Source organism: Salvelinus fontinalis, chromosome 12 (genome assembly GCF_029448725.1).
Source record: "Salvelinus fontinalis isolate EN_2023a chromosome 12, ASM2944872v1, whole genome shotgun sequence".
Classification (NCBI taxonomy): Eukaryota; Metazoa; Chordata; class Actinopteri; order Salmoniformes; family Salmonidae; genus Salvelinus; species Salvelinus fontinalis.
The window spans coordinates 13384787-13407797 of record NC_074676.1 but is presented as its reverse complement, the minus strand read 5'-3'; the positions used below and the strand labels follow the sequence as shown (position 1 = coordinate 13407797).

Genomic DNA, 23011 nt, shown 5'->3' with positions numbered 1-23011 from the left:
CTGTACTGTACGTGTCTGTGCTGAAAGGCACCCTATTCCCTATATAGTGCACTACTTTTGAACAGGGCCCTATATGGTGCATTACAGTTGACCAGGGCACGTAGTGTACTACTTTTGACCAGCGCCCTATATCGGGAAAAGGGTTTGGACCCTGGTCAAAAATAGTGCACCACACAGGGCCATAGGGCTCTGGTCAAAAGAAGTGCACTACATAGGGAATAGGGTGCCATTTGGGACACAACCTGTGATTGTCCAACAGTCTCCGTCTTATTGACCCAGGGTGGATGTGGTGTGTGTCCGTCCGACTGTTGGACTGTTATTCTCTCTGTGATGACGCTGTCCAGCCATGTTGTCGTTGTCCCCATCCATTAGACAGGAGATGGTGTGGAGTGTTGTAACACCGGGAAAAATCTATCTGGCCATTGTCTCCCAATTTTAATATGATCACATTCATGAATTTCATGCCCCCTTTGACTATTGTTCTTCACTTCCTCACTTTGTGGTTTATCGTGCTTCGGTACAATTGCATGCAACCATTATAAATGTTTAGTTTCTTGAGATAAGGAATCCATTGCACAGAGGGTAAGTATTTATGGAAGACATCATTGACACTTGGTTTAATCCTCCAAACTGAATACCGTGGTCTCGAGCTTATGGGCTGTGTGGAGGAGAAGGTGTGCATGGTCTGCAGGTTGGGCCTGGTCTGGTACAGTGTTGGCCTGTCTGGTAAAGTGATGTGGACTGGCAATCCATCGGACTGGCTCTGGCTGAGTCGTGCTCCGCGACACAGGCTGTTGTGGGAAGCAGCATGGCTGTGCTGTGTGTGTAGTAGTCCTGCAGGGGGTGCTAAAAGCTAGCAAACAAAACTGTCATGCTCTCGCTTTTGGCAAGCAGGGTTGACTGCAGCGACACATCTTGTCTATCACTCCATTTATGACCATAATCACCTCCAATAGGCACGCTAGTTTCACATTGCACTGATTCTCAATGATTTGGAAATTCATATACATGTTCTGTTCCATAACTTTGATTTCATGATGAGGTACGAGGCAGAAGCAATCCGCTCTAAAAATCTGCCAGCAGTGAGTGTATAAGCGATAGACTTTCTTGTTTGAGTCGAGAGTTATGATGATTCTACATGGCAGTTCTTCCGACACATCCTCCTCCTATCCTCTGTGATAGTCCCTTGTGGTTCAATTTCCCCGCATTCCATTCTCTCCCAGCTCTTTCACCCCAGGTCTCAGACTTTTCAGTACATTGTGTGAGTTTCCTGTCTGTTTTGGTGTGTGACAGTGGATGACACCATCCCTCCTCTTCACATGTCCTATCAAGATCCTTCCCATTGTGTGTTCCGTACTCTGGGATAGAAGGCTCTTCCTTGTTGAGAAAATTGAATTATTTTGTCTATTTTCCACTTTACTAACTCTACTATATCCAGTAGATAGTATGAACTCCTTTTCTGTGAGAACATTCTCAGAGGTTCACATGCATTTGTACGAAATGCTAATTTGTACTTCAAAATAGACACAATAGCGTCAAAAAATACAAGTTATGTTTACCTGGAAGAGCTGAAATATTTTCAAGGATGGAATAATGAAATCATCTGAGCGGGAAATAGTTATTTTCTATTTCTGTAAACCTTCGAGTGATGATGAATATAAAGCTGTTTTTATTTGGATGAATCCAATTTGCAGAGCATTGTCAACACATCACACAACATTGATGTTGCAAAAGCTCCTATATAGCACCATAGAACTCTATGGACACAATACTGTCTTGCTGAGTTTGAGGGGTATTATTCAGATGAACAGATGAAAGAACAAGATTATTTTCCCTCCCTCCCTCCCTCCCTCCCTCCCTCCCTCCCTCCCTCCCTCCCTCCGTCCACACAACTGATCTCTCTCACCTCCTCTCTCAAGGTGCGTTCAGTTCTCCCCCCTAGTGCTCTCACTCTTTTAGATTTTTATCCTCACTGTTGTTTCTTCCTCACCTTCCCCCCCTCCTTCACTTCCTCTCACGCTTTATGCCCTCTACACTTTTTTCTCTGTGTCTATCACCTCTCCCTCTTCCTCCACTCTTCCACTCCTTGGCACTCTTTCACCACGTTGTGGAAGTAGTTGAGCCTTTTGTCGGGACCCCTCGCCGAAGACCTATCTCCTTCTGCCCCTGCTGTTCCCCTGAAGGTAACGTAATCTATTGCCTCCGCTGCATCTGGTTGCTGCGGGTTACCATGGCAACCTACCACCGGGATCCACAGAGCCGGGCTCCTCCCGCCTGGTCTCCTGAAACTCCTCCTCCTCACCCTCTGTGTGCCCGGGCTCAGTAGATTTCCTCATGTCACCGTTCTGTATCTGCCATAGTCGTATCACACTACATTCAACACTACAGTACACACTTTTATGTAGATATTTGGGAACTTGCTGGAACGGTGTAGAACATAAGGACAGGACATGTCTATGCTACTGACGTACTTTTGGTTTGTTGAGCTGAGGATACTCAGAAACCTAGTTCACATTGCCAACAATAGAAACTTTTAAAAGGTTTATATAGTGACTGTCATGAATCAACCATATATACTTTGACGTTTCTATAGACCCTCTCCCAGATGATCTTGCCCTTGAGTTTAACTGTCTCAGGCAGAACATGTGAAGCATGTGTCAAAGCCCTCAACCCTAGTTAACAACTCAAGTAAACAACTACTGTGCACACCTTTTTCCATTATTCCAATTAGCTGCAGCTAAAGCTAAAAAAAAAAAACTAAAGGGAAAACCTCCTCTACTTCAGTGTGTGTTTAATCAACAGCATGTCTTCTGTTTGCTGTAAAACCAATGGACATCTGCACGACTGAATGGTCTAGTCTCGCTATAGTGCGTGAAGGCTGCCAGACAGCCTCTGTCCCTCGACTATAGTGTGTTGCAACTAGACCGTGTGTGACAAGGTTGTGGGAAAGAGAACGAAATACCTACAACGTCTGACACGTCTCAGTTTTGCATATTCTACCAATATACAGATTAGGAGATAAGTGGAACTTCTTGAGAAGCCTTCTGATCAACGTAGCAAACAAAACATGCCTGTGTGTGTTCTGTGCGATCTGGTTTTCAGGCTGGTGTGTTTTTATTGCTAATTCTGTGGTTCTTCTCTCCTGTGTTCTGGGAACCTGGGCTGAGGGTGGTGGTGGACGAGGCGCAAAGAAAGAGAGAGGGAGAGAAAAGCAAGCACATTGTTGGATAAGTTAGCAAATCCACCTGTTTCCATCTCCTCTTTTTGTCCTGTCTGAGGAACCCTGCTTTGCCTCTCTCTGTCCTTGTCTGTTAATCAGCGAAAGCCGGCAGCAGCACCCAAGAGCACAGCCATTCGATTTTTGTGTGTACTGTGTTTTTCCTTTTCGTTTTGCAAGAGACTCAACCACTCCAGCTAAGTACGTCATGCTGCATTAATGGTTTGCCCCCTCAGTGTCTCATTGAAACCGCTTGGCTCCACCTGCGTGCGACAGATAGCATAGCATGGACTGGCCGCCTTTTACAGTGGCACAAGGAAAAAGGTTCTGCGGCCCCTGGCCCTTGGCTGCATTGGCCCTTGACTGCATTGGCCCTTGACTGCAGTAATGCATGCCAAATGCCAGTAGAGGCTTCCCTCTCAGGCAGACCTAATAGGAGAGTATGATAGTTTCACTATTGGTCTAAATGACAGATCGACGCCACCATTTGTCCCAGTAGAAGCTGTAGGGAGTATGAAATAATTCATAACATGGGTGTTTTGAAACCACTCTGCATGAATAGGATCCGACAGAATCCTTTATTTCTGCTGGTGGTTCATTGTTGCATGTAGGGATGTCGAACTTCCATTGAGATAGAACACCAGAATAGTTGTATCTCTGTGTAAAAAGTCCATAGGTTCCATGGGTACAATGTGGTGGAATCGCCAGGTTTTCTACTCCCTACCTGTAGGGGGACACACACTGGTAGGAGACGTCCACTGCTCTGACATACAGTGGTCCTCTGTAGGACAGTTGGTAGAGCATGGCGTTTCCAACGCCAGGATAGTGTGTTTGATTCCCGGGACCACCCGAATGATAAAAATGTATGCAGGCATGACTGTAAGTCGCTTTGGATAAAAGCATCTGCTAAATGCCATTTATTACTATTATTATTACTATATCATAGTACAGTAGCAGGGGTGTCTGTCTCAGAAGTCCAGATTGAGTGACGCACAAATTCTCAACTTTGCAACACCCAAAGTTGAAATATCCTCCACGCCATCTTCTGTGAGCCGTACGGCCAGACCATCCTGAGCCCTGCTCAACAGTCCGGTCAATCATACCTACCTCATCATCCATTCCCATTACAAAGACATCTTGGCTTGGCTGTCACTGCGTTGCCTGTGTCAGTGTCTGCATCAGAACCACCTAGAGCTTCCTCTGCCCTGCCGTTTCCCTCACTCCCCTTTCTGTGTTGCTGCTTCTTCCAGGGATGGGCAAAAAGGACGACCCCAAACTCATGCAGGAGTGGTTCAAACTGGTCCAGGAGAAAAACGCCCTGGTGCGATATGAATCTGAGCTGATGATATTGTGAGTTGACCATTAATATCCTTTGTTATAGGCCTACTGATTGTTAACTCTGCATCCAAATACGGTACTGTAACAAAAAGTAGACAAACGTAATTTAGACTTCAGACATAATTCAGGGCCACGGGTGTAATAGTTTGGCCTAAAGTCTGTCTTTCTGTCCCCCAGTGCACGAGAACTGGAGCTGGAGGATCGTCAGAGTCGACTGCAGCAGGACCTGAGGGAGCGCATGGCAATTGAAGGTGAGGATCGCCATTTTTCAACTCAATAAATATTTATTGTACCCAAAGGGCAATTTGTGTGCAGCATAAAAAACATGGAAAAGCGGCACAATGTGAAACACCATTCATGGTTTCATCAAATTTTAACTACCTCAGTGAGACTCCTTTCACTTTCCTCTCCACATATGAACTCTCGACTTCTTTCTCTCTTTTTCATCCTCCTCTCCTCCTCAGACCACCTGAAGACGGAGGTGGAGCTGGCGCAGGAGAAGCACATCCTGAATGAGATGCTGGAGGTGGTGGAGCAGAGAGACTCGCTGGTAGCCCTCCTGGAGGAGCAGAGGCTCAGGGAGAAGGAGGAGGATAAGGACCTGGAGTCGGTCATGCTCTCAAAGGGTTTCAACCTCAACTGGTCCTGAAACTAGACGCACCATCCACCCCCACTCAGATAATACACTACCCCTCCCGTGTCAGGGCTCAGTGAAGGCCTAAATCACGGTTCCATGCTTGGTCCCAGATTCCTCAGCAGAGAATGTGTACATAACGGAGTTGTCCTTTCACGGCCCTTCTGTTGGCGAATGTGCGCAGAGTTGTCCTATCATGGCTCCGCTGTTGGAGCAGTCTAAAATGTTTACATATCTACTCTGCCACCAGGCAGGCATCATTACCTAGTGATATCTCACCTCACGGTGGGGGGAGCAACTACAGCCTGGACTTTCTCAGAACCTCAGAAGTTCTTTCGACGTGGTTCTCCAGAACGGGGAACTTACCTCCTCTAGGAAGAATGTTTTTTATTTTTTATTTCTTTTAATCTCGATCACACAAAGGGAAGAAAGAGGTTTGGTCCTGCTGATGTAAAGGAATTCAATATATGATAACGGTTTCTGTGTATTGAATGTGCATAACACAACACATTAAAGAAGCTGTGGTTTTAGATGAGGGTAGGCCCTTGATCTATCGACTGTTACAGGGTTTCTGTAGAAAGGGGAGGAGTGGACCGAAGCCTCTGGTCTCTCTCATCCTAACCTAATGACATCCTCTGCCATTGTGAATGCTGACTGAGGGAGGGACATCCTCTGCATTAGCTGGCTTTCTCTCCAATTACACAGTGGCTTCCATGTTCTGAGGAGCCAATGAGGATCACACTCTAAAAGGCCCGTAATTTTTTTGCACAGAGATTCACACTAAGAGTCAACGCTAAGGATCAACGGAATCTGGTCACTTAGACATTTTCAATTGTGTATTTATTAGTGTTGTTTTTACAAAGAACCTGAATTAACTGTTTTTGGTATTTTCGGTCATGGAAGAGAGTGCCTGAACTGGTGGCTCAACAGAATGCACTTGCGCTCTCTTTATGACATTGACAGCAAGGAAGCTAACGGAAAACTCCATCACCCAGAAGCAAGTGCGTGTCAGGACTGTATGCTGCTGCAGGCTCATATAGAAGCATATCATGTGTTACAAAGTGCACGTTTTGTCATTGCAGCCGACTTTAAAGGCGAGTCGGGACTGACTGATCTACAAATCACCTTGCATCATAAATAACTACTCAATATTATTTGTAGCTCAGTCAGTCACTATTTACCCATGATACATCACGGTTTTGATGCTCTAACCTGTAGCATAGATTAATTGACACATGAACACTTCAGCAAGCAACCCACTTGACACATCTCTTAGGCTCCTAGTTCTGAGTGATAATGTGTCCTTCTCCATACGATGCCTTTCCCTGTATATCACATAAATGTCCATTTATATAATCATTTTCCCTTATTCAATACTAATTGGCATATACTGTACCGTGAAATATCCTCAGTGTAGATGAAATGTTAAAAAGAGAAAGACATAGCAGTCGAGTTAATTTGATCTCAGAAGAGGCAGTGTCTTATTGGACTTCCACAGTAGATCAGTGCATCGTGTTATCATCATAATACCAGAAGTGAACTGACACATCACTAACTGGTGTCACAGTACAGTTGTGTCAGTGAATATTTTGCAATATCAAAGGGGATAAACCACAGAACTCAAACACAGCCTCTGGCTTCGCTATCCCTGGGGCTGAGGTATATGACCTGCTTTGGAGCAAAATGCCTTTTTAATTTGTTTTAATATTTTACAGTTTTCTTTTGAGTTTCAAACTTGTATGTATCCCACCAGGGTACATATAACTTTTTTGTTAATCCTTTTTATACAACTACAGGTGGCCAAACAGCAGTCATGAGTAGAAGTGGAGACACGAAGCTGCTCTATTGTTCGAAGTAAACCGCTTCTATTCAGTCACAGGAGCATGTACATTTGTTTGTCATACGAACCTACTGGCCTTTCTGCCAAACTGTAACCCTTTGGTTGGTCACCGTTTTTTTTTTTGCTGTATAGAGTTACACACAGTGAGAATATGTGTAAGAATTAAACGGAGCTGTGAATACAAAAAAAGTTACATTTCAAGGCTTGGTGTTTTAGATGGCGTGTGATACGTTTGACAGATTGTATTGATATTTATTAACATGTGTGCAAAAATGTATCATATGTAAAGAAAAATGAATCCTAATTTTTAAAACACATGGCAGATATGTAAATGCTTATTCATGTAGCTAAAATGCATAGAGTGTTGGATGTATGCTGAAACGGCAATAAAACCATGCAGTTATTTTAAAAAGTATGTTGTCTCCTTTTATATAAAACCTATTACAAGTAGTGTTTGAGACAAAAGGGGGGCCTTCTAGCATCGTCTCTTTGGTCTGTACCCCACGACCCGGTACGCCAAAAACACTGAGGTGCCTGGGAACTTGTGATATGGAATTTTGTTATCAATGTTCATAAATTTCAATTAATCTACTCTGTCTGCAACCCAGAGTTTGTAAAGTTCTGGTTTAAATGAAACAGACTGAATTTCCCAGCTTACAATAGTCAAATCAATGTTTATTCACGAGAGCACTCTCCAGTTCATATACAAAGACATCCATTTTATACCATGCTCCTTACTTATGCACACGAACATTAGATTTATCTTCTCCAGAGTTCTCACCAGTGTTTATCACTACACAGCCGACAGTTCCATTCCCCCAAGATTAGGGAAACCTGGAGGGGTACTCCCTGTCCTATCATACATTTCTCAGAGTTCTAGCCAGGTTGGTTCAAACACAGTTTAAAATTGTTCTCGGCGTGTTCTTAGGCACATGGGTGGGGACATTGTCAGGCCATCCGCCTCTTTCTCTTCACCCCCTGGGTGGGGTTAGGGGCAGGGTGGCTCCTTGGTGCCATGGGTGGGATAGGATGCTTCTTAGACCAGGGGCCCTTAGGGTTCTCTGCTGCCCTGGGCTCACAGCCTGGGGGCTGGTCATCTGGGGATCTTAAAGGTTGAGGGAGGGTTGACCTGCTGCAGCCTGGGCAAAGGTGTGGCGAGGCACAGGAGAGACACTGGGCTGTGTCTTCCTGGGCAGACAGAGCTGGAGGATTTCACCCTCCCTCTTTCTCCTTGTACCGTTTCTGCATCATCTTGACAGTGGGACCGAAAAGGCCTTTAGGGTCTACTGGAGTATCCAGAATCTTCAGTTTCTCAATATCAATCATGAGCCCCGTCGCTCTTCCTGACACATAGACAGCGGCTTTCAGCAGACGCAGGTTGAGGTCTGTGGCAATACAGATCTTATCCCACAGACCCGGCTCCGGTGTGTACTGAGAGCCCTCACCGCTGTGGTGACTGACCTGTAGACCTTCTCTGTCACAGAGGACTGGAAGCGCTCCTACTTGGTTGGTAAGGTGGGGCCAGTAGTCGAGGTCATGGAGGACTTCTGGCTGGGAAGCCACCAGGGGTTCGAAGGGGGGCATGTGGGCAAGCCCAATCGCTTCCATTCAACACCTACCTGTGACAGGGTTCTTGGAGGAGAAAGGTTTACTCCAGGTATGGGTAACTTCCTGCAGGCATTCTGGGAAGACTGGTAGTAGTTGCCTGGCTACCCATTTGGCTTTGGGTAGCCTCTTACCCTCGTAGCGGGACGTGGGGGTCTCTGCTACTGCAATGGGCCAGGGAATCACCAGTTTATTCGCAGCACGTTTGCACACAACCTGCAGGTCTATACTGAGAACTGGTGGGGATGGCGCCCCGCCTACTTGACCGGTTTTGGATTCCCGATAGGAGGCTTGGTAGCCTGGCCTGAGGGGATGAAGGAGTCTTCGTCTCTATCCGATGATTCCAAAAGGAGGCTGTTGGAAAAGCCTGTGGCGTCGTTATCGTCTCCAATCAGGAAGCCTGGGTGGTCATTGTTGGAGTCCTCCAACAGCGGGGCAGTGGCGTTGAGCTGGTCACCCCAGCTAGCGCTACCCGTCTCTCCACGGTTCCCTGTGGGGATGTCCATTGTCACTGGTGAGCCATTGCGGGCGCCAGCCCCCATATTAAGGTCCTGTTGACTCAGGCTAGCTTGGTGTGCTAGCCTACGACAGAGGCTCTTCACAGTGAAGAAGGCACAGTGTGGACAGGAGCCAAGGGTGGCTAAGGCTTCCTGGGCACGTTGCAAGCGGAACACACCAAGTGGGTGTCTTTGGCCGATATCTTGTTTCCAAAGGAACAGATTCGTGCTGGGAGCTTCTCCTCGTTTGGGGTGGGAGATGCTTTTGTCGCCATAGCTTGGATACTCTGTTTTTATCTGTCAGAAAAAAACTAGTGTGGTAGGCTAGTCCGATAGCAGCAACTAGTGGGTTATCCATGGTGGTGGCACTCAGTGTGAAGGCCGGATACCGTTTCTGAAACAAGAAGTTTGAAAATATAGCTTGGTGTAGTTAGTAAAAACCTTTCTTGTCGAAGTAAAACCACAAAAGCTAGCTAGCGTGGCGACATTTGTGGCCTGCTGGAGGTCATTTTGCAGGGCTCTGGCAGTGCACCTCCTTGCACAAAGGCGGAGGTAGCGGTCCTGCTGCTGGGTTGTTGGCCTCCTCCACGTCTCCTGATGTACTGGCCTGTCTCCAGGTAGCGCCTCCATGCTCTGGACACTACGCTGACAGACACCGCAAACCTTTTTGCCACAGCTCGCATTGATGTGCCATCCTGGATGAGCTGCACTACCTGAGCCACTTGTGTGGGTTGTAGACTCCGTCTCATGCTACCACTAGAGTGAAAGCACCGCCAGCATTCAAAAGTGACCAAAACATCAGGTCACCACCTGCAGAACCATTCCCTTTTTGGGGGTGTCTTACTAATTGCCTATAATTTCCACCTTTTGTCAATTCCATTTGCACAACAGCATGTGAAATTTATTGTCAATAAGTGTTGCTTCCTAAGTGGACAGTTTGATTTCACAAAAGTGTGATTGACTTGGAGTTACATTGTGTTGTTTAAGTGTTCCCTTTATTTTTTTGAGCAGTGTACTTGAAAGAGAACTGTCCTGCATAGCATGTTGCCCCCTGTCATTTCCAATTATTTGGTATATTCCAGAATTGCCACATCTGGTGTAAATTCAGCAGGATGCAACAATCAGATAAATGTGCTATGTAGAACAAATATGCCTCTCTGACATGTAGAATAAGAAATCACCTCGGCTCTATGCATTTCTATCTGCAACGTTTGGCTACTGAACTTGGTCTGGATTCTCTAATGAATGGATCAGTTTGAATACTTGCCCAATTAAAACCAGGAGTGCTTGTTTTATCTATGACCTAGGCTACGCCAAATAAGGGCAACTTTCTCAGAATCTACCCGACATAATGTGTAACATTTACCTGTGACATATTTGCTGAGGTAGTCTAATTTTCACTTTCGATGTACTCCAATTGGGATATACGCGCGACAAGGAAGAAACCTGGCGTCTATTCTCTACACACTGACAGATTTTGATCCAAGCCACTTGCTGGTTGAAGTATCCACTCCGGTATTTCTGTGTATCTCCTCAGTACAAAGGGCGGGTGTGTGCAGTCGAAACGGAAAAGTTTTTAGTCGCGCAAGGAAAAAGAAGACCGCTGCAGAAATGATTGCGTCTAGTTTCAGGGATTGTCAGGTAAAATAACAAATGACCAAAGCTGTGTGCTATGTATTGGATTGCATATTATTATTGTTTAAATTCAATAGGCTATGTTTCCTTCCATTAAGTTACTGCGCTGTTGATTGGGCATGCCAAATTTCAGAGAGGTTAACTGTTGTTTTATTTACGATGGATAAATTATATTTTACATTATTGTCCTGTCTTTGTCGATAACATCAATGTGCATAACGGCAAGCTGCATAGGCTACTGTAACTTTTGTAGGCTACATTTTTATCGCAGTAAAGGTGTCTGTCGGCAATAAACATGTTTACAGTTTCATGAAATGATGAAGTCAGATAGACTTTGGCCGAGGGACACAATTTTCCTCCACACACTAAAATCCCGCTTGATAACAAAAGTCTCCTAAGGCGAACAGTTTAGTTCCCTCTCAAAGGACGTAAGGTTAGTGTGATAACTGCTTTCTATTTCCTTAGGCTTGGAGGGCAGAGGGTCTACCATTGTCCACATCCAGCAATGAGGCCTGCAAAATGTATGATGCTATACTCACACAGGTAATTTTATTAGCTCTGTCTACACACAAACACATTTGTTTTACTATCTTTGTGGGGACCAAACAATTGTTTCCCATTAAAAATCCTATTTTCCCTTAACCTTTATCCCTAACCCTAATTGTAGCCCAGTGGCGGTTGGTGCCGTTTAATATTAGGGAGGATAGCCTTATTTCTATTACAGCATATTGGATGACTCATTCATATTCCATTCATCCAGCTCAATGTAACAATCGATATGTTTATGCTACTACATGATACTTCAATTCGCCCTATACCCATCATGAGGTAGCTACAACCTAGCCTACAAATGAACGTTTATAAAGTAGAGGTTGAGACAAATTGGAGTAGTCAAGGTGACAGACAGTGACACATTCAATACCACTTGCATCTAGCTGATCTGGGGTGTAATCATTAGTCTAAACAGTTCAACTAAAACGATAGTTTCTATTGGACAAATTCAGGCAGGTCCATCCCCATTTTGTTCCGTTTGCTTCAGTTTAATAAACGTTTTGCAACAGAGTCAGTGGAATGGAAAACACCCCTATCCGCGCACACAGATTACATTTCGTAGCAGCCGCATGCAGCATCATCACTTTGCTTCTTGTGTAATTGCTTCTTGTATAATTCCTTCTTGCATTTATACTCTCTCCTTCAAACACCTTTTCCCTTCATTGTCAACTTCAATGCACAACACAACAGCTGTCTGTGACCAGGTGAAAAACCTCTCCAAGCCCAACCTTCATACCATAACTGCTAACGCTAACCAATACGCAGCCTATATTGTTCTCACCGTGTTAGCTTACGTCATAGTCAACATGGCTACTAGAACTAACACGTTAGTAAACCCACAATCCAATCCATGTGTACTATCATGCAGTACAGCAAACAGTTTAGCAATTACACCGGTGGGCCTCCTGGCAATAAATTAATAAAATGGAAAGTTTACCTTGACTTGGAAGAGATGCAGTGTTGGATAGCCTTAGCCAGCAAGCTAACATAAATAGCATTCCTCTCTGAGTCAAGTTGTTGAGTTGGCTAAATTAGCTGCATTAGATAGCTACTGTAAGAAGGTGAAAGGTAAGATGAAATATAGCTAGCTCTCGCTCTCTCACTCAAACCTGCTGCTTTTCAATTTTTGAAGAAATTAATTTAACTGTTCAATTATTGTCTTTCTCTCTTTGCGTCAACTACTCACCACACGTTATGCACTTCAGTGCTAGATAGCTGTAGCTCATGCGTTCAGAACTAGATTCATTCTCTAAATCCTTTGATTGAATGAACATGTCAGTTCATGCTGCAAGACCTCTGATAGGTTAGAGGACGTCCTCCAGAAGTCGTCATAATTACTGTGTAAGTCTATGGAAGGGGGTGAGAACCATGATCGTCCTAGGTTTTGTATTGAAGTCAATGGACCTAGAGGAGGATGGTAAATAGCTGTCCTCCGGCTACACCATAGTGCTACCCCAGAGGGTTCTATTGAGGCTGCTGTAGACTTTCATTTCAACTGTTTTAATCAGTTATTTGGTGACCTGAATATAACTACACTGAACAAAATTATAAACGCAACATGCAACAATTTCAACGATTTTACTGAGTTGCAGTTCATTTAAGGAAATCAGTCAATTTAAATTCATTAGGCCCTAATCTATGTATTTCACATGACTAGGTATACAGATATGCATCTGTTGGTCACAGATACTTTAAAAAATAGGTAGGGGCGTGGATCAGAAAACCAGTCCGTATCTGGTGTGACCACCATTTTCCTCATGCAGCATGACACATCTCCTTCGCATAGAGTGGAATGTTGTCCCACTCCTCTTCAATAGCTGTGCGACTGAGGTTGCTGGATATTGGCGGGAACTGGAACATACTGTCTTACATGGCGATCCAGAGCATCCCAATGCAGTCCATGGAAGAACTGGGAATTTTTTTAGCTTCCAAGAATTCTTTATAGATCCTTGTGACATGGGGCTGTGCATTATTATGCTAAAACATGAGGTGATGGCGGCGGATGAATGGCACGACAATGGGCCTCAGGATCTCGTCACTGTATCTCTGTGCATTCAAAATGCAATTGTGTTCATTTTCCGTAGCTTATGCCTGCCCATACCATAACCCCACCGCCAGCATGTGGCTCTCTGTTCACAACGTTGACATCAGCAAACCCCTCGCCCACACAATGCCATACACGCTGTCTGCCATCTGCCCGGTACAGTTGACACCGGGCTTCATCCCTGAAGAGCACACTTCTCCAGCGTGCCAGGGGCCATCAAAGGTGAGCATTTTCCAACTGAAGTCGGCTACAACGCCGAATTGCAGTCAGCTCAAGACACTGGTGAGAACGACGAGCACGCAGATGAGCTTCCCTGAGACGATTTTTGACAGTTTGCTCATAAATTCTTTGGTTGTGCTAAACCACAGTTTCATCAGATGTCGGGGTGGCTGGTCTCCGATGATCCCGCAGGTGGAGGTTTTGGGCTGGCGTGGTTACACGTGATCTGCGGTTGTGAGTCCGGTTGGATATACTGCCAAATTCTCTAAGATGATGTTAGAGGTGGCTTATGGTAGAGAAATGAACATAAATTCTGGCAACAGCTCTGGTGGACATTCCTGCACTCAGCATACTAATTTCACGCTCTCTCAAAACATGAGACATCTGTGGCATTGTGTTGTGTGACAACTGCACATTTTAGAACGACCTTTTGTTGTCCCAAGCACAAGTTGCACCTGTGTAATGATAATGCTGTTTAATTAGCGTTTAGAGCTTTGGGCCAGTAACCGAAAGGTTGCTAGATCAAAAACCCGAGCTGACAAGGTCAAAATCTGTTGTTTTGCCCCTGCACAAGGCAGATAACCCGCTGTTCCTAGGCCATCATTGTAAATAAGAATTTGTTCTTAACTGACTTGCCTAGTTAAATAAAAATTACAATTATATGCCACACCTGTCAGGTGGATGGATATATTGGCAAAAGAGAAGGCTCACTAAATGGGTGTAAACAAATGTATGCACAATTTTTTTTTTTTTGCATTTGGAACCTTTCTGGGGACTTTTATTCAGCTCATGAAACATTGGACCAACACTTTACATGTTGCGTTTACATTTTTGTTAAGTATAGTTTTATCAACAAAAATAGCCTTTTGTGAACTAACACTCAATTTACTGACTTTGCTGATAGCTACTTTATTGAAGAAAAATGTACTTAGTGTGATATGTGGTTGTCCCACCTAGCTATCTTAAATGCACCAACTGTAAGTCGATCTGGATAAGACTGTCTGGTAAATGACTAAAATGTAAAAAGGATCACTTTTAATGTTTCACTTTACATTTTTCTGAAATTCACTCAGTAGGATGGTCCTCACTCCCTTACCTCCTCTAAGGAGCCTACACTGTTGTAACCATGAATCTACCCCCTAAGCCTAAAATAGCCTTTTTCCTTGTGGACAAAAAAAAAGATACAAAATGGTAATTGTGTATAATTGCTGACATAAGCCTAACAACTTACCGGAGAGAGACAAATATGTTCCTTTTTATGATCTGAACACAGTCTGTTAAATTTTTGGGGGTTTTGCATTATCTTAAATCCCAGTATGTAACCTGGCGCAATGATGAGACCCTTGGAGGAGTCGAGGGATGCATCTCTGCAGTCAAGTCAGCTGACCCTGACTTTGGTATGTAAGAACATAGTGAGACTTCTGGTAATCCATTTTTCCTCATAAAAAGGTAGCATTGTATGGGTGTTAAACCCTTAGTAGGCCTGCACAGAATCTTATTCAGCCCATAAAGATACATTATTAACAAGCATTCGAAAGAGGTTACTGGAGCATTGTTAAGGCTATAGCAATGACACTCAATAGCCTACATTCAGGACTTCAGTCTAAATACAGCACAACATTGTAACATTGAGGATTAAGCTAACATTGAAGTGTAGTACAGAACACTTCTCATAGATCAGAACGGAGCGGATGGGTCTAACCAATCTGGTGGAAATGCTACCTTTCTTTCAGATGACGAGGTGGAGCCATGGCCATATTATTTTACATCCATACAATTCTTTCAGGTCATTGAGAAGTGTCTAGGATTGTAGCTATGAGGTTGAATTCCAACTATCTGATGTTAACTCTGAGGGTCTACGTTTATCACGACTACTGTACCTTTTGAGAGAATAGTGAATGAGTATCTAGTTGTTGACTAGGCCTTCAGACTTATCAAGAGTGTCCCTGTGCCCTGTAGTGATGGGTCATGTGATCAGCACGGGGATGGAGCTGGTGGGGACAGGGAGTTCGGTTCTTCTGAACGAGCGCCTGGCCAGTGCGGTGAAGAGGACTGTAGAGCTCGGCCAGATCCAGCAGGACATTACCACCAGGGAGAGGCTGCACGTCAGGGCCATGGAGCACTTCTCCAAGGGGTGAGAACCAGGGAACCAAATCAAATTTTATTAACCACTGGAGATCTGAGAGCGAACTGGGTCTGTAGCCACAAAACATCTCAGAAAAAGTCCTAGGAATCCTGTTAACCTATTTTAAAACGACAACAAACTCCCAGCTAAGGGTAGGTTTTAGGATGATGGTAGTACACTGCCCAGACAAACTCTGAACCAGGAGTAAAATCAAATCAAAAGTTTCTCAGCTGGTCATCCCGACAGTTTGAGTTACCGCAAAGGAAAGCTGGTGATGACACTCTGACTTTGTTGCAAAATGATGGAGAATATCCAATCGCAGTACGGCATCGCCATCTGTGAACTCTACAGGTATCGGGCTTCAGACAACCACGGTGAATGTGACTGTACATCAAATGTTGCAATGTTAAAAAGTTTGATCTAATTATCATCTGGCACGATCACTTTGCCTACTCTTAATTATTGCCTAATATGTTGGCCTGCATAACCAATTCTGATGGTTGTTAAAAGCAGAATTTGGACAATATTACCGTTGTCAACACACTTGTCACTCCCGTTTAACATCTCCAAATCACTTTGGTACAGTAGGGGTGTATTTATTAAAGAAACCGTTTACCATTTTAAGAACTAAACGGAACGAATCCGGGGAGGACCCTACCTGAGTTTGTCCAATAGAAACTCTTGTTTGCATTTTCCATTTGGAGTGACTGGTTTCTGTTGCAAGACGTTTTGCAACAGAATCGACATAATGATTACACTTGCCGATAATGTTGCATACAACGTTAACATAAGCCCTAGATGACTTCAATTGCCCAACTTATAGGCATGCCCAATGTAGACATCTTTTTTTAACAATGTGATGTTGTGCTCCAAAACGATAACTTGATGTAGCTAATTAAATAATAAAAAAGCAAAACATGTTTATTTGCTTAGTGGTTATAAGTATTCAGGTATATATGATTGTGTAATAGGCCTCATGTGAAATCATTGTCAGAAGTGCAAGAAGTCAGTACCAGTCAAAAGTTTGGACAGACCTACTCATTCAAGGGTTTGTCTTTATTTTTTACTATTTTCTAAATTGTGGAATAATAGTGAAGACATCGAAACTATGAAATAACACATGGAATCATGTTGTAACCAAAAAAGTGTTAAACAAATCTAAATCGTTGACTGCCAAGAGTGTGCAAAGCTTTCCCTCAACCAGCTTCATGAGTTAGTCACCTGGAATGCATTTCAATAACAGGAGTGCCTTGTTAAATGTTAATTTGTATAATGTCTTTCCTCCTTAATGCAATTGTGCCAAACAGTTGTGTTGTGACAAGGTAGGGGTGGTATACAGAATATAACCCTATTTGGTAAAAGACCAAGTCCATATTATGGGAAGAACAGCTCAAATAAGCAAGGAGAAATGACAGTCCGTTATTCCTTTTAAGACATGGTCAGTCAATGTGGAAAATGTCAGTAACTTTTTAAGTTTCTTCAAGTGCAGTTGCAAAAACCATCAAGCGCTATGATGAAACTGTCTCTCATGAGGACCGCCACAGGAAAGGAAGACCCAGAGTTACTTCTGCTGCAGAGGATAAGTTCATTAGTTACCTGCCTCAGAAATTGCAGCCCAAATAAATCCATTACAGAGTTCAAGTAACAGACTGAGCTCAACATCAACTGTTCAGAGGAGACTGCATGAATCAGGCCTTCATGTTCGAATTGCTGCAAAGAAACCACTACTAAAGGACACCAATAATAAGAAGAGACTTGCTCTGGCCAAGAAACACGAGCAATGGACATTAGACCGGTGGAAATCTGTCCTTTGGTCTGATGAGTCCAAATTTGAGATTTTTGGTTCCAACCGCCGTGTCTTTGTGAGACGCAGAGTGGGTGAACGGATGATCTCCGCATGTGTGGTTCCCACCGTGAAGCATGGAGTGGGGGTGCTTTGCTGGTGACACTGAGTGATTTTTATTTCGAATTCAAGGCACACTTACCCAGCATGGCTACCTCAGCGATACGTCATTCCATCTGGTTTGCACATCATTTCATTTTCAACAGGAAAAGTGAGTGATGGAGTGCTGCATCAGATGACCTGGCCTCCACAATCACCTGACCTCAACCCAATTGAGATGGTTTGGGATGAGTTGGACAACTGAAGGAAAAGCAGTCAACAAGTTCTCAGCATATTGGAGAACTCCTTCAAGATTGTTGGAAAAGCATTCCAGTTGAAGCTGGTTGAGATAATGCCTAGTGTGTGAAAAGCTGTCAAGGCAAAGGTTGGCTACTTTGAAGAATCTAAAATATTAAATGTATTTTGATTTACACTTCAAAAAAATTGGTTACTACATGATTCCGAATGTGTCATATCATTTAGTTTTGATTTCTTCACTATTATTCCACAATGTAGAAAATAGTAAAAATAAAGAAAAACCCTTGGAGTAGGCGTGTCCAAACTTTTGATTGGTACTGGAGGTCTAAGCTAATTGTGGATTGATCATATACATGGTTCCATGTATGGTGTAGGAACCACTGACTCGCTGCATTTTTCTATTATCAAGACACCTGCTAGTAACACTTAACTGGTTAGGATGGCTCATGTTGTCTCCTAAATATCTGACTAGATGTGACGCTTATGACGAAAAAGGCTTCATGCATAGATTTTTACCCGAAAGAGTAAAATGTCTCTCTCCTCCCATCTTCTACTCGGAGACACTTAGTGGATACGGGCCCTGATTTACTTTATTGCTCCCAGGTGACAATAGAACTGTAATAGCACTGATATTGAGGTCCAAATCTTGGACAGCCGAAGAGATTCCACAAGCGAAAACAAAACTGCATCTGTTCGGCTCGTCTTGTGTGATAGCATTGGAACCGGGTCAAAGGAATACCCTGGAGAATTGAGGTCACCCAGCAAAACAGACCATTCACACACCAGTATCTTTGTTTTTACCAGGCGACTCAGCCTTATGACTTGGGCACATGCTTCTAAAAACAGTTCCTTCCTTAAGTCTACAAACACATCTAAGCTATAGAGAAATATTATGACTCTGAGAGCACAGTTATGTAGTACAACTCGAATCTAAAACCAAGGTAACATCTCTCACTTGATCTGATGTTGATTTGCTTTCATTGCTTTCCTGTGGTTTTACTGTGACTTGAGACCAATAGCGAATAACTACTGGCTGTCCCCTGTAGGAGTTTCCCTAAGGCGTGTGATGTTTGGGAGCAGATCCTGGTGGAACACCCTACTGACCTGCTCGCCCTGAAGTTTGCCCACGACAGCTTCTTCTACCTGGGGGCCCAGACCCAGATGAGAGACTCTGTGGCCCGGGTGCTGCCTCACTGGAAGCCCCACATGCCTCTATATAGGTAGGTGCTGCCTCATTGGATGCCCCCCACCACCCCCTCTATAGGTAGTCATTGCACATTGGTCTTTTTTGAACTCAGGATATGCTATTGTTAACTGTACCAAGGGGGTCTTATCTGATTGTTGGGGCATTGTGTTCATGGCATTTACACTGAACAAAAATATAAATGCAACTTGTACAGTGTTGGTTTCATGAGCTGAAATAAAATAGCTCAAATGTTGCATATGCACAAAAAGCTTATTTCTCTGATTTTGTGCACAAATTTGTTTCCATCCATGTTAGTGAGCATTTCTCATTTGCCAAGATATGCCATGCCTGTCAGGTGGATGGATTATTAAAAAGCTGATGTAAACACCTTGTGCTGGTGACAATAAAAGGCCAGTCAAAAATGTGCAGTTTTGTCAAGTTTTAGAGGATTGTGTAATTGGAACGCTGACTGCATGAATGTCCACCAGAGCTGTTGCCAGAAAATTTAATGTAAATCTTTCTACCATAAGCTGCCTCCAACGTCGTATTAGAGAATTTGGCAGTATGCCCAACTGTCCTCACAACCACAGACCACATTTAACCACGCTCAGCCCATGACCTCCACGTTCTGCTTCTTCAACTGCGGGATCATCTGAGATCAGCCAACAGTACAGCTGATGAAACTGTGGGTTTTCACAACCAAAGAATCTCTGCACAAACTGTCAGAAACCGTCTCAGGGAAACTCATCTGTGTGCTCGTCATCCTCACCAGGGTCTTGACCTGACTGCAGTTTAGCGTCGTAACCGACTTCAGTGGGGAAATGCTCACCTTCTATGGCCACTGGCACACTGGAGAAGTGTGCTCTTCATGGATGAATCCCGGTTTCAACTGTACAGGGCAGATGGCAGACGGTGTGTATGGTGTGTGCGAGCGGTTTGCTGATGTGAACAGATTGCCCCATGGTGGGGTTATGGTATCGGCAGGCATAAGCTACGAACACAATAGCGTTTTTATTGCTGGCTATTTGAATTCAGAGATACCATGATGAGATCCTGAGGCCCGTTGTCGTGCTGTTTATCCGCTGACATAATGTTTCAGCACGATACTGCACGGCCCCATGACGCAAGAATGTGTACATAATTCCTGGAAGCTGAAAAGGGTGGTTCTACCATGGCAGCATACTTCCCAGACATGTCACCCATTGAGCATGTGTGGGATGCTCTGGATCGACGTGTTCCAGTTTCCATTACAATGTCCGGCAACTTCGCACACTCATTGAATGGAGTGGGACAACATTCCACAGGCCACAATCAACTCTATGTGAAGGAGATGTTGTGTAGATTTTTTTTAAAGGTATCTGACCAACAGATGCATATTTGTATTCCCAGTCATGTGAAATCCATAGATTAGGGCCTAATGCATTCATTTCAATTGACTGGTTTTCCTTATATGAACTGTAACTTTTTATATTTTTCAGAGTACTGAGACTTTCAGTCAGATATAGTAATACTGTATTTTTCATATAACGTAACTCTTGAGGGCTATTCTAGTTAAATAATTCGTAGTATTTCATCAGAGGCTCCGTCTCGGCTAGACAGTAATTGCCTCTGTATATTAGTGTTTACTGTGATCAACAATCACCACTGGCAGTCAGACCATGACAGTCGATTTCAAATCGAATGATCCCATTATTTTTTCGTTTTTTAAAATTCCCTAAAACAAATGGATAGCTATTTATTATAAGGTGTTTTATAATTCATCCTTAAATGCACTACACAAATAATGACCTGGGGTCTGCTATTGCTATAGCACTGCTCTCATACTTGTACTTTCTTTGCTTTCGCCTGCAGCTACCTAAAAGGCTTATATTCCTTTGGACTTCTGGAGACACATTTTTATGACCAGGCTGAGAAAATCGCAAAAGAGGTACGATGTTTCTGGTGATGTCAATTTACCATGGAAATGATTTGGAGCTGTAAATCATTAATTCTGTCATCATGCAACGATGACCTCCGCTGGTTAAATTGTCCAACCTTGATGGCAATCAAACCACATTCAGAAGATGCCTATTACTGTGCAGAAGTTTCCGTTGCATAGGCAATCAACTAGACTGACCAATGAGGTAGTTCAATCTACAATCTTCTCCTCTAACCCCCAGGGCCTGGCTCTAACCCCGGAGGATGCCTGGTGTGTCCACTCTATAGCCCATGTCCACGAGATGAAGGCTGAGGTGGAAAAGGGCCTCAAGTTCATGGAGAGCACAGAGAAAGACTGGGTGGTGGGTTTTTATTTGCATGTTGTGTCATTCAACACCTCAATATGGCCTGGTACCAGATCTGTTTGTGCTGTCTTGCCAGCTCCTTTTTTATTTTTATTTTACCTTTTTATTTAACTAGGCACATCAGTTAAGAACAAATTCATTGTTTACAATGAAGGCCTACTGGGGAACAGTGGGTTAACTGCCCTTTTCAGGGGCAGAACGACAGATTTTTACCTTGTCAGCTCGGAGATTCGATCCTGCTACCTTTCGGTTACTGGCCCAACGCTCTAACCACTAGGCTACCTGCCGCCCCAACTCATATAGTCATTGTCATGCCAATGCATACAGCTCTGGCACCAGGCTAGGCTTCAACTACAGTGGGGCAAAAAAGTATTTAGTCAGCCACCAATTGTGCAAGTTCTCCCACTTAAAAAGATGAGAGGCCTGTAATTTTCATCATAGGTACACTTCAACTATGACAGACAAAATGAGAAAAAAAATCCAGAAAATCACATTGTAGGATTTTTAATGAATTTATTTGCAAATTATGGTGGAAAATAAGTATTTGGTCACCTACAAACAAGCAAGATTTCTGGCTCTCACAGACCTGTCATTTTTTCTTTAAGAGGCTCCTCTGTCCTCCACTCATTACCTGTATTAATGGCACCTGTTTGAACTTGTTATCAGTATAAAAGACACCTGTCCACAACCTCAGTCACACTCCAAACTCCACTATGGCCAAGACCAAAGAGCTGTCAAAGGACACCAGAAACAAAATTGTAGACCTGCACCAGGCTGGGAAGACTGAATCTGCAATAGGTAAGCAGCTTGGTTTGAAGAAATCAACTGTGGGAGCAATTATTAGGAAATGGAAGACATACAAGACCACTGATAATCTCCCTCGGTCTGGGGCTCCATGCAAGATCTCACCCCGTGGGGTCAAAATGATCACAAGAACGGTGAGCAAAAATCCCAGAACCATACGGGGGGACCTAGTGAATGACCTGCAGAGACCTGGGACCAAAGTAACGAAGCCTACCATCAGTAACGCACTACGCTGCCAGGGACTCAAATCCTGCAGTACCAGACGTTTCCCCCTGCTTAAGCCAGTACATGTCCAGGCCCGTCTGAAGTTAGCTAGAGAGCATTTGGATGATCCAAAAGAAGATTGGAAGAATGTCATATGGTCAGATGAAACCAAAATAGAACTTTTTGGTAAAAACAACTCGTTCTGTTTGGAGGACAAAGAATGCTGAGTTGCATCCAAAGAACACCATACCTACTGTGAAGCATGGGGGTGGAAACATCATGCTTTGGGGCTGTTTTTCTGCAAAGGGACCAGGACGACTGATCCTTGTAAAGGAAAGAATGAATGGGGCCATGTATTGTGACATTTTGAGTGAAAACCTCCTTCCATCAGCAAGGGCATTGAAGATGAAACGTGGCTGGGTCTTTCAGCATGACAATGATCCCAAACACACCGCCCGGGCAACGAAGGAGTGGCTTCGTAAGAAGCATTTCAAAGTCCTGGATTGGCCTAGCCAGTCTCCAGATCTCAACCCCATAGAAAATCTTTGGAGGAAGTTGAAAGTCTGTGTTGCCCAGCAACAGCCCCAAAACATCACTGCTCTAGAGGAGATCTACATGGAGGAATGGGCCAAAATACCAGCAACAGTGTGTGAAAACCTTGTGAAGACTTACAGAAAACGTTTGACCTC

The 23011-nt window shown here is 43.8% G+C and overlaps 2 protein-coding genes across 28 annotated transcripts in view; both read left to right on the top strand.

Annotated features, from left to right (window-relative positions):
• Positions 1-7441, top strand: part of LOC129866832 (protein-methionine sulfoxide oxidase mical3a-like) — a 121077-nt gene extending 113636 nt beyond the window's left edge. For 16 of the 27 annotated variants that reach the window (XM_055939771.1, XM_055939792.1, XM_055939791.1 and 13 more), the window contains 5 exons: positions 2118-2183; positions 3320-3418; positions 4468-4567; positions 4733-4806; positions 5020-7441. In XM_055939771.1, the coding sequence (XP_055795746.1) occupies positions 2118-2183; positions 3320-3418; positions 4468-4567; positions 4733-4806; positions 5020-5204 (524 nt within the window). In that variant the 3' untranslated portion in view covers positions 5205-7441. Of the gene's footprint in view, positions 1-2114; positions 2184-3319; positions 3419-4467; positions 4568-4732; positions 4807-5019 lie in introns of all 27 variants that reach the window. The other 11 variants (XM_055939788.1, XM_055939787.1, XM_055939786.1 and 8 more) reach the window with 4 other exon arrangements.
• Positions 7442-10609: 3168 nt separating this feature from the next.
• Positions 10610-23011, top strand: part of ttc38 (tetratricopeptide repeat domain 38) — a 23220-nt gene continuing 10818 nt past the window's right edge. Inside the window, exons 1-7 of the mRNA XM_055939765.1 lie at positions 10610-10772; positions 11232-11309; positions 14897-14978; positions 15541-15715; positions 18893-19066; positions 20884-20959; positions 21192-21311. Coding sequence (XP_055795740.1) covers positions 10743-10772; positions 11232-11309; positions 14897-14978; positions 15541-15715; positions 18893-19066; positions 20884-20959; positions 21192-21311 — 735 coding nt within the window. The 5' untranslated portion in view covers positions 10610-10742. The remainder of the gene's footprint in view (positions 10773-11231; positions 11310-14896; positions 14979-15540; positions 15716-18892; positions 19067-20883; positions 20960-21191; positions 21312-23011) is intronic.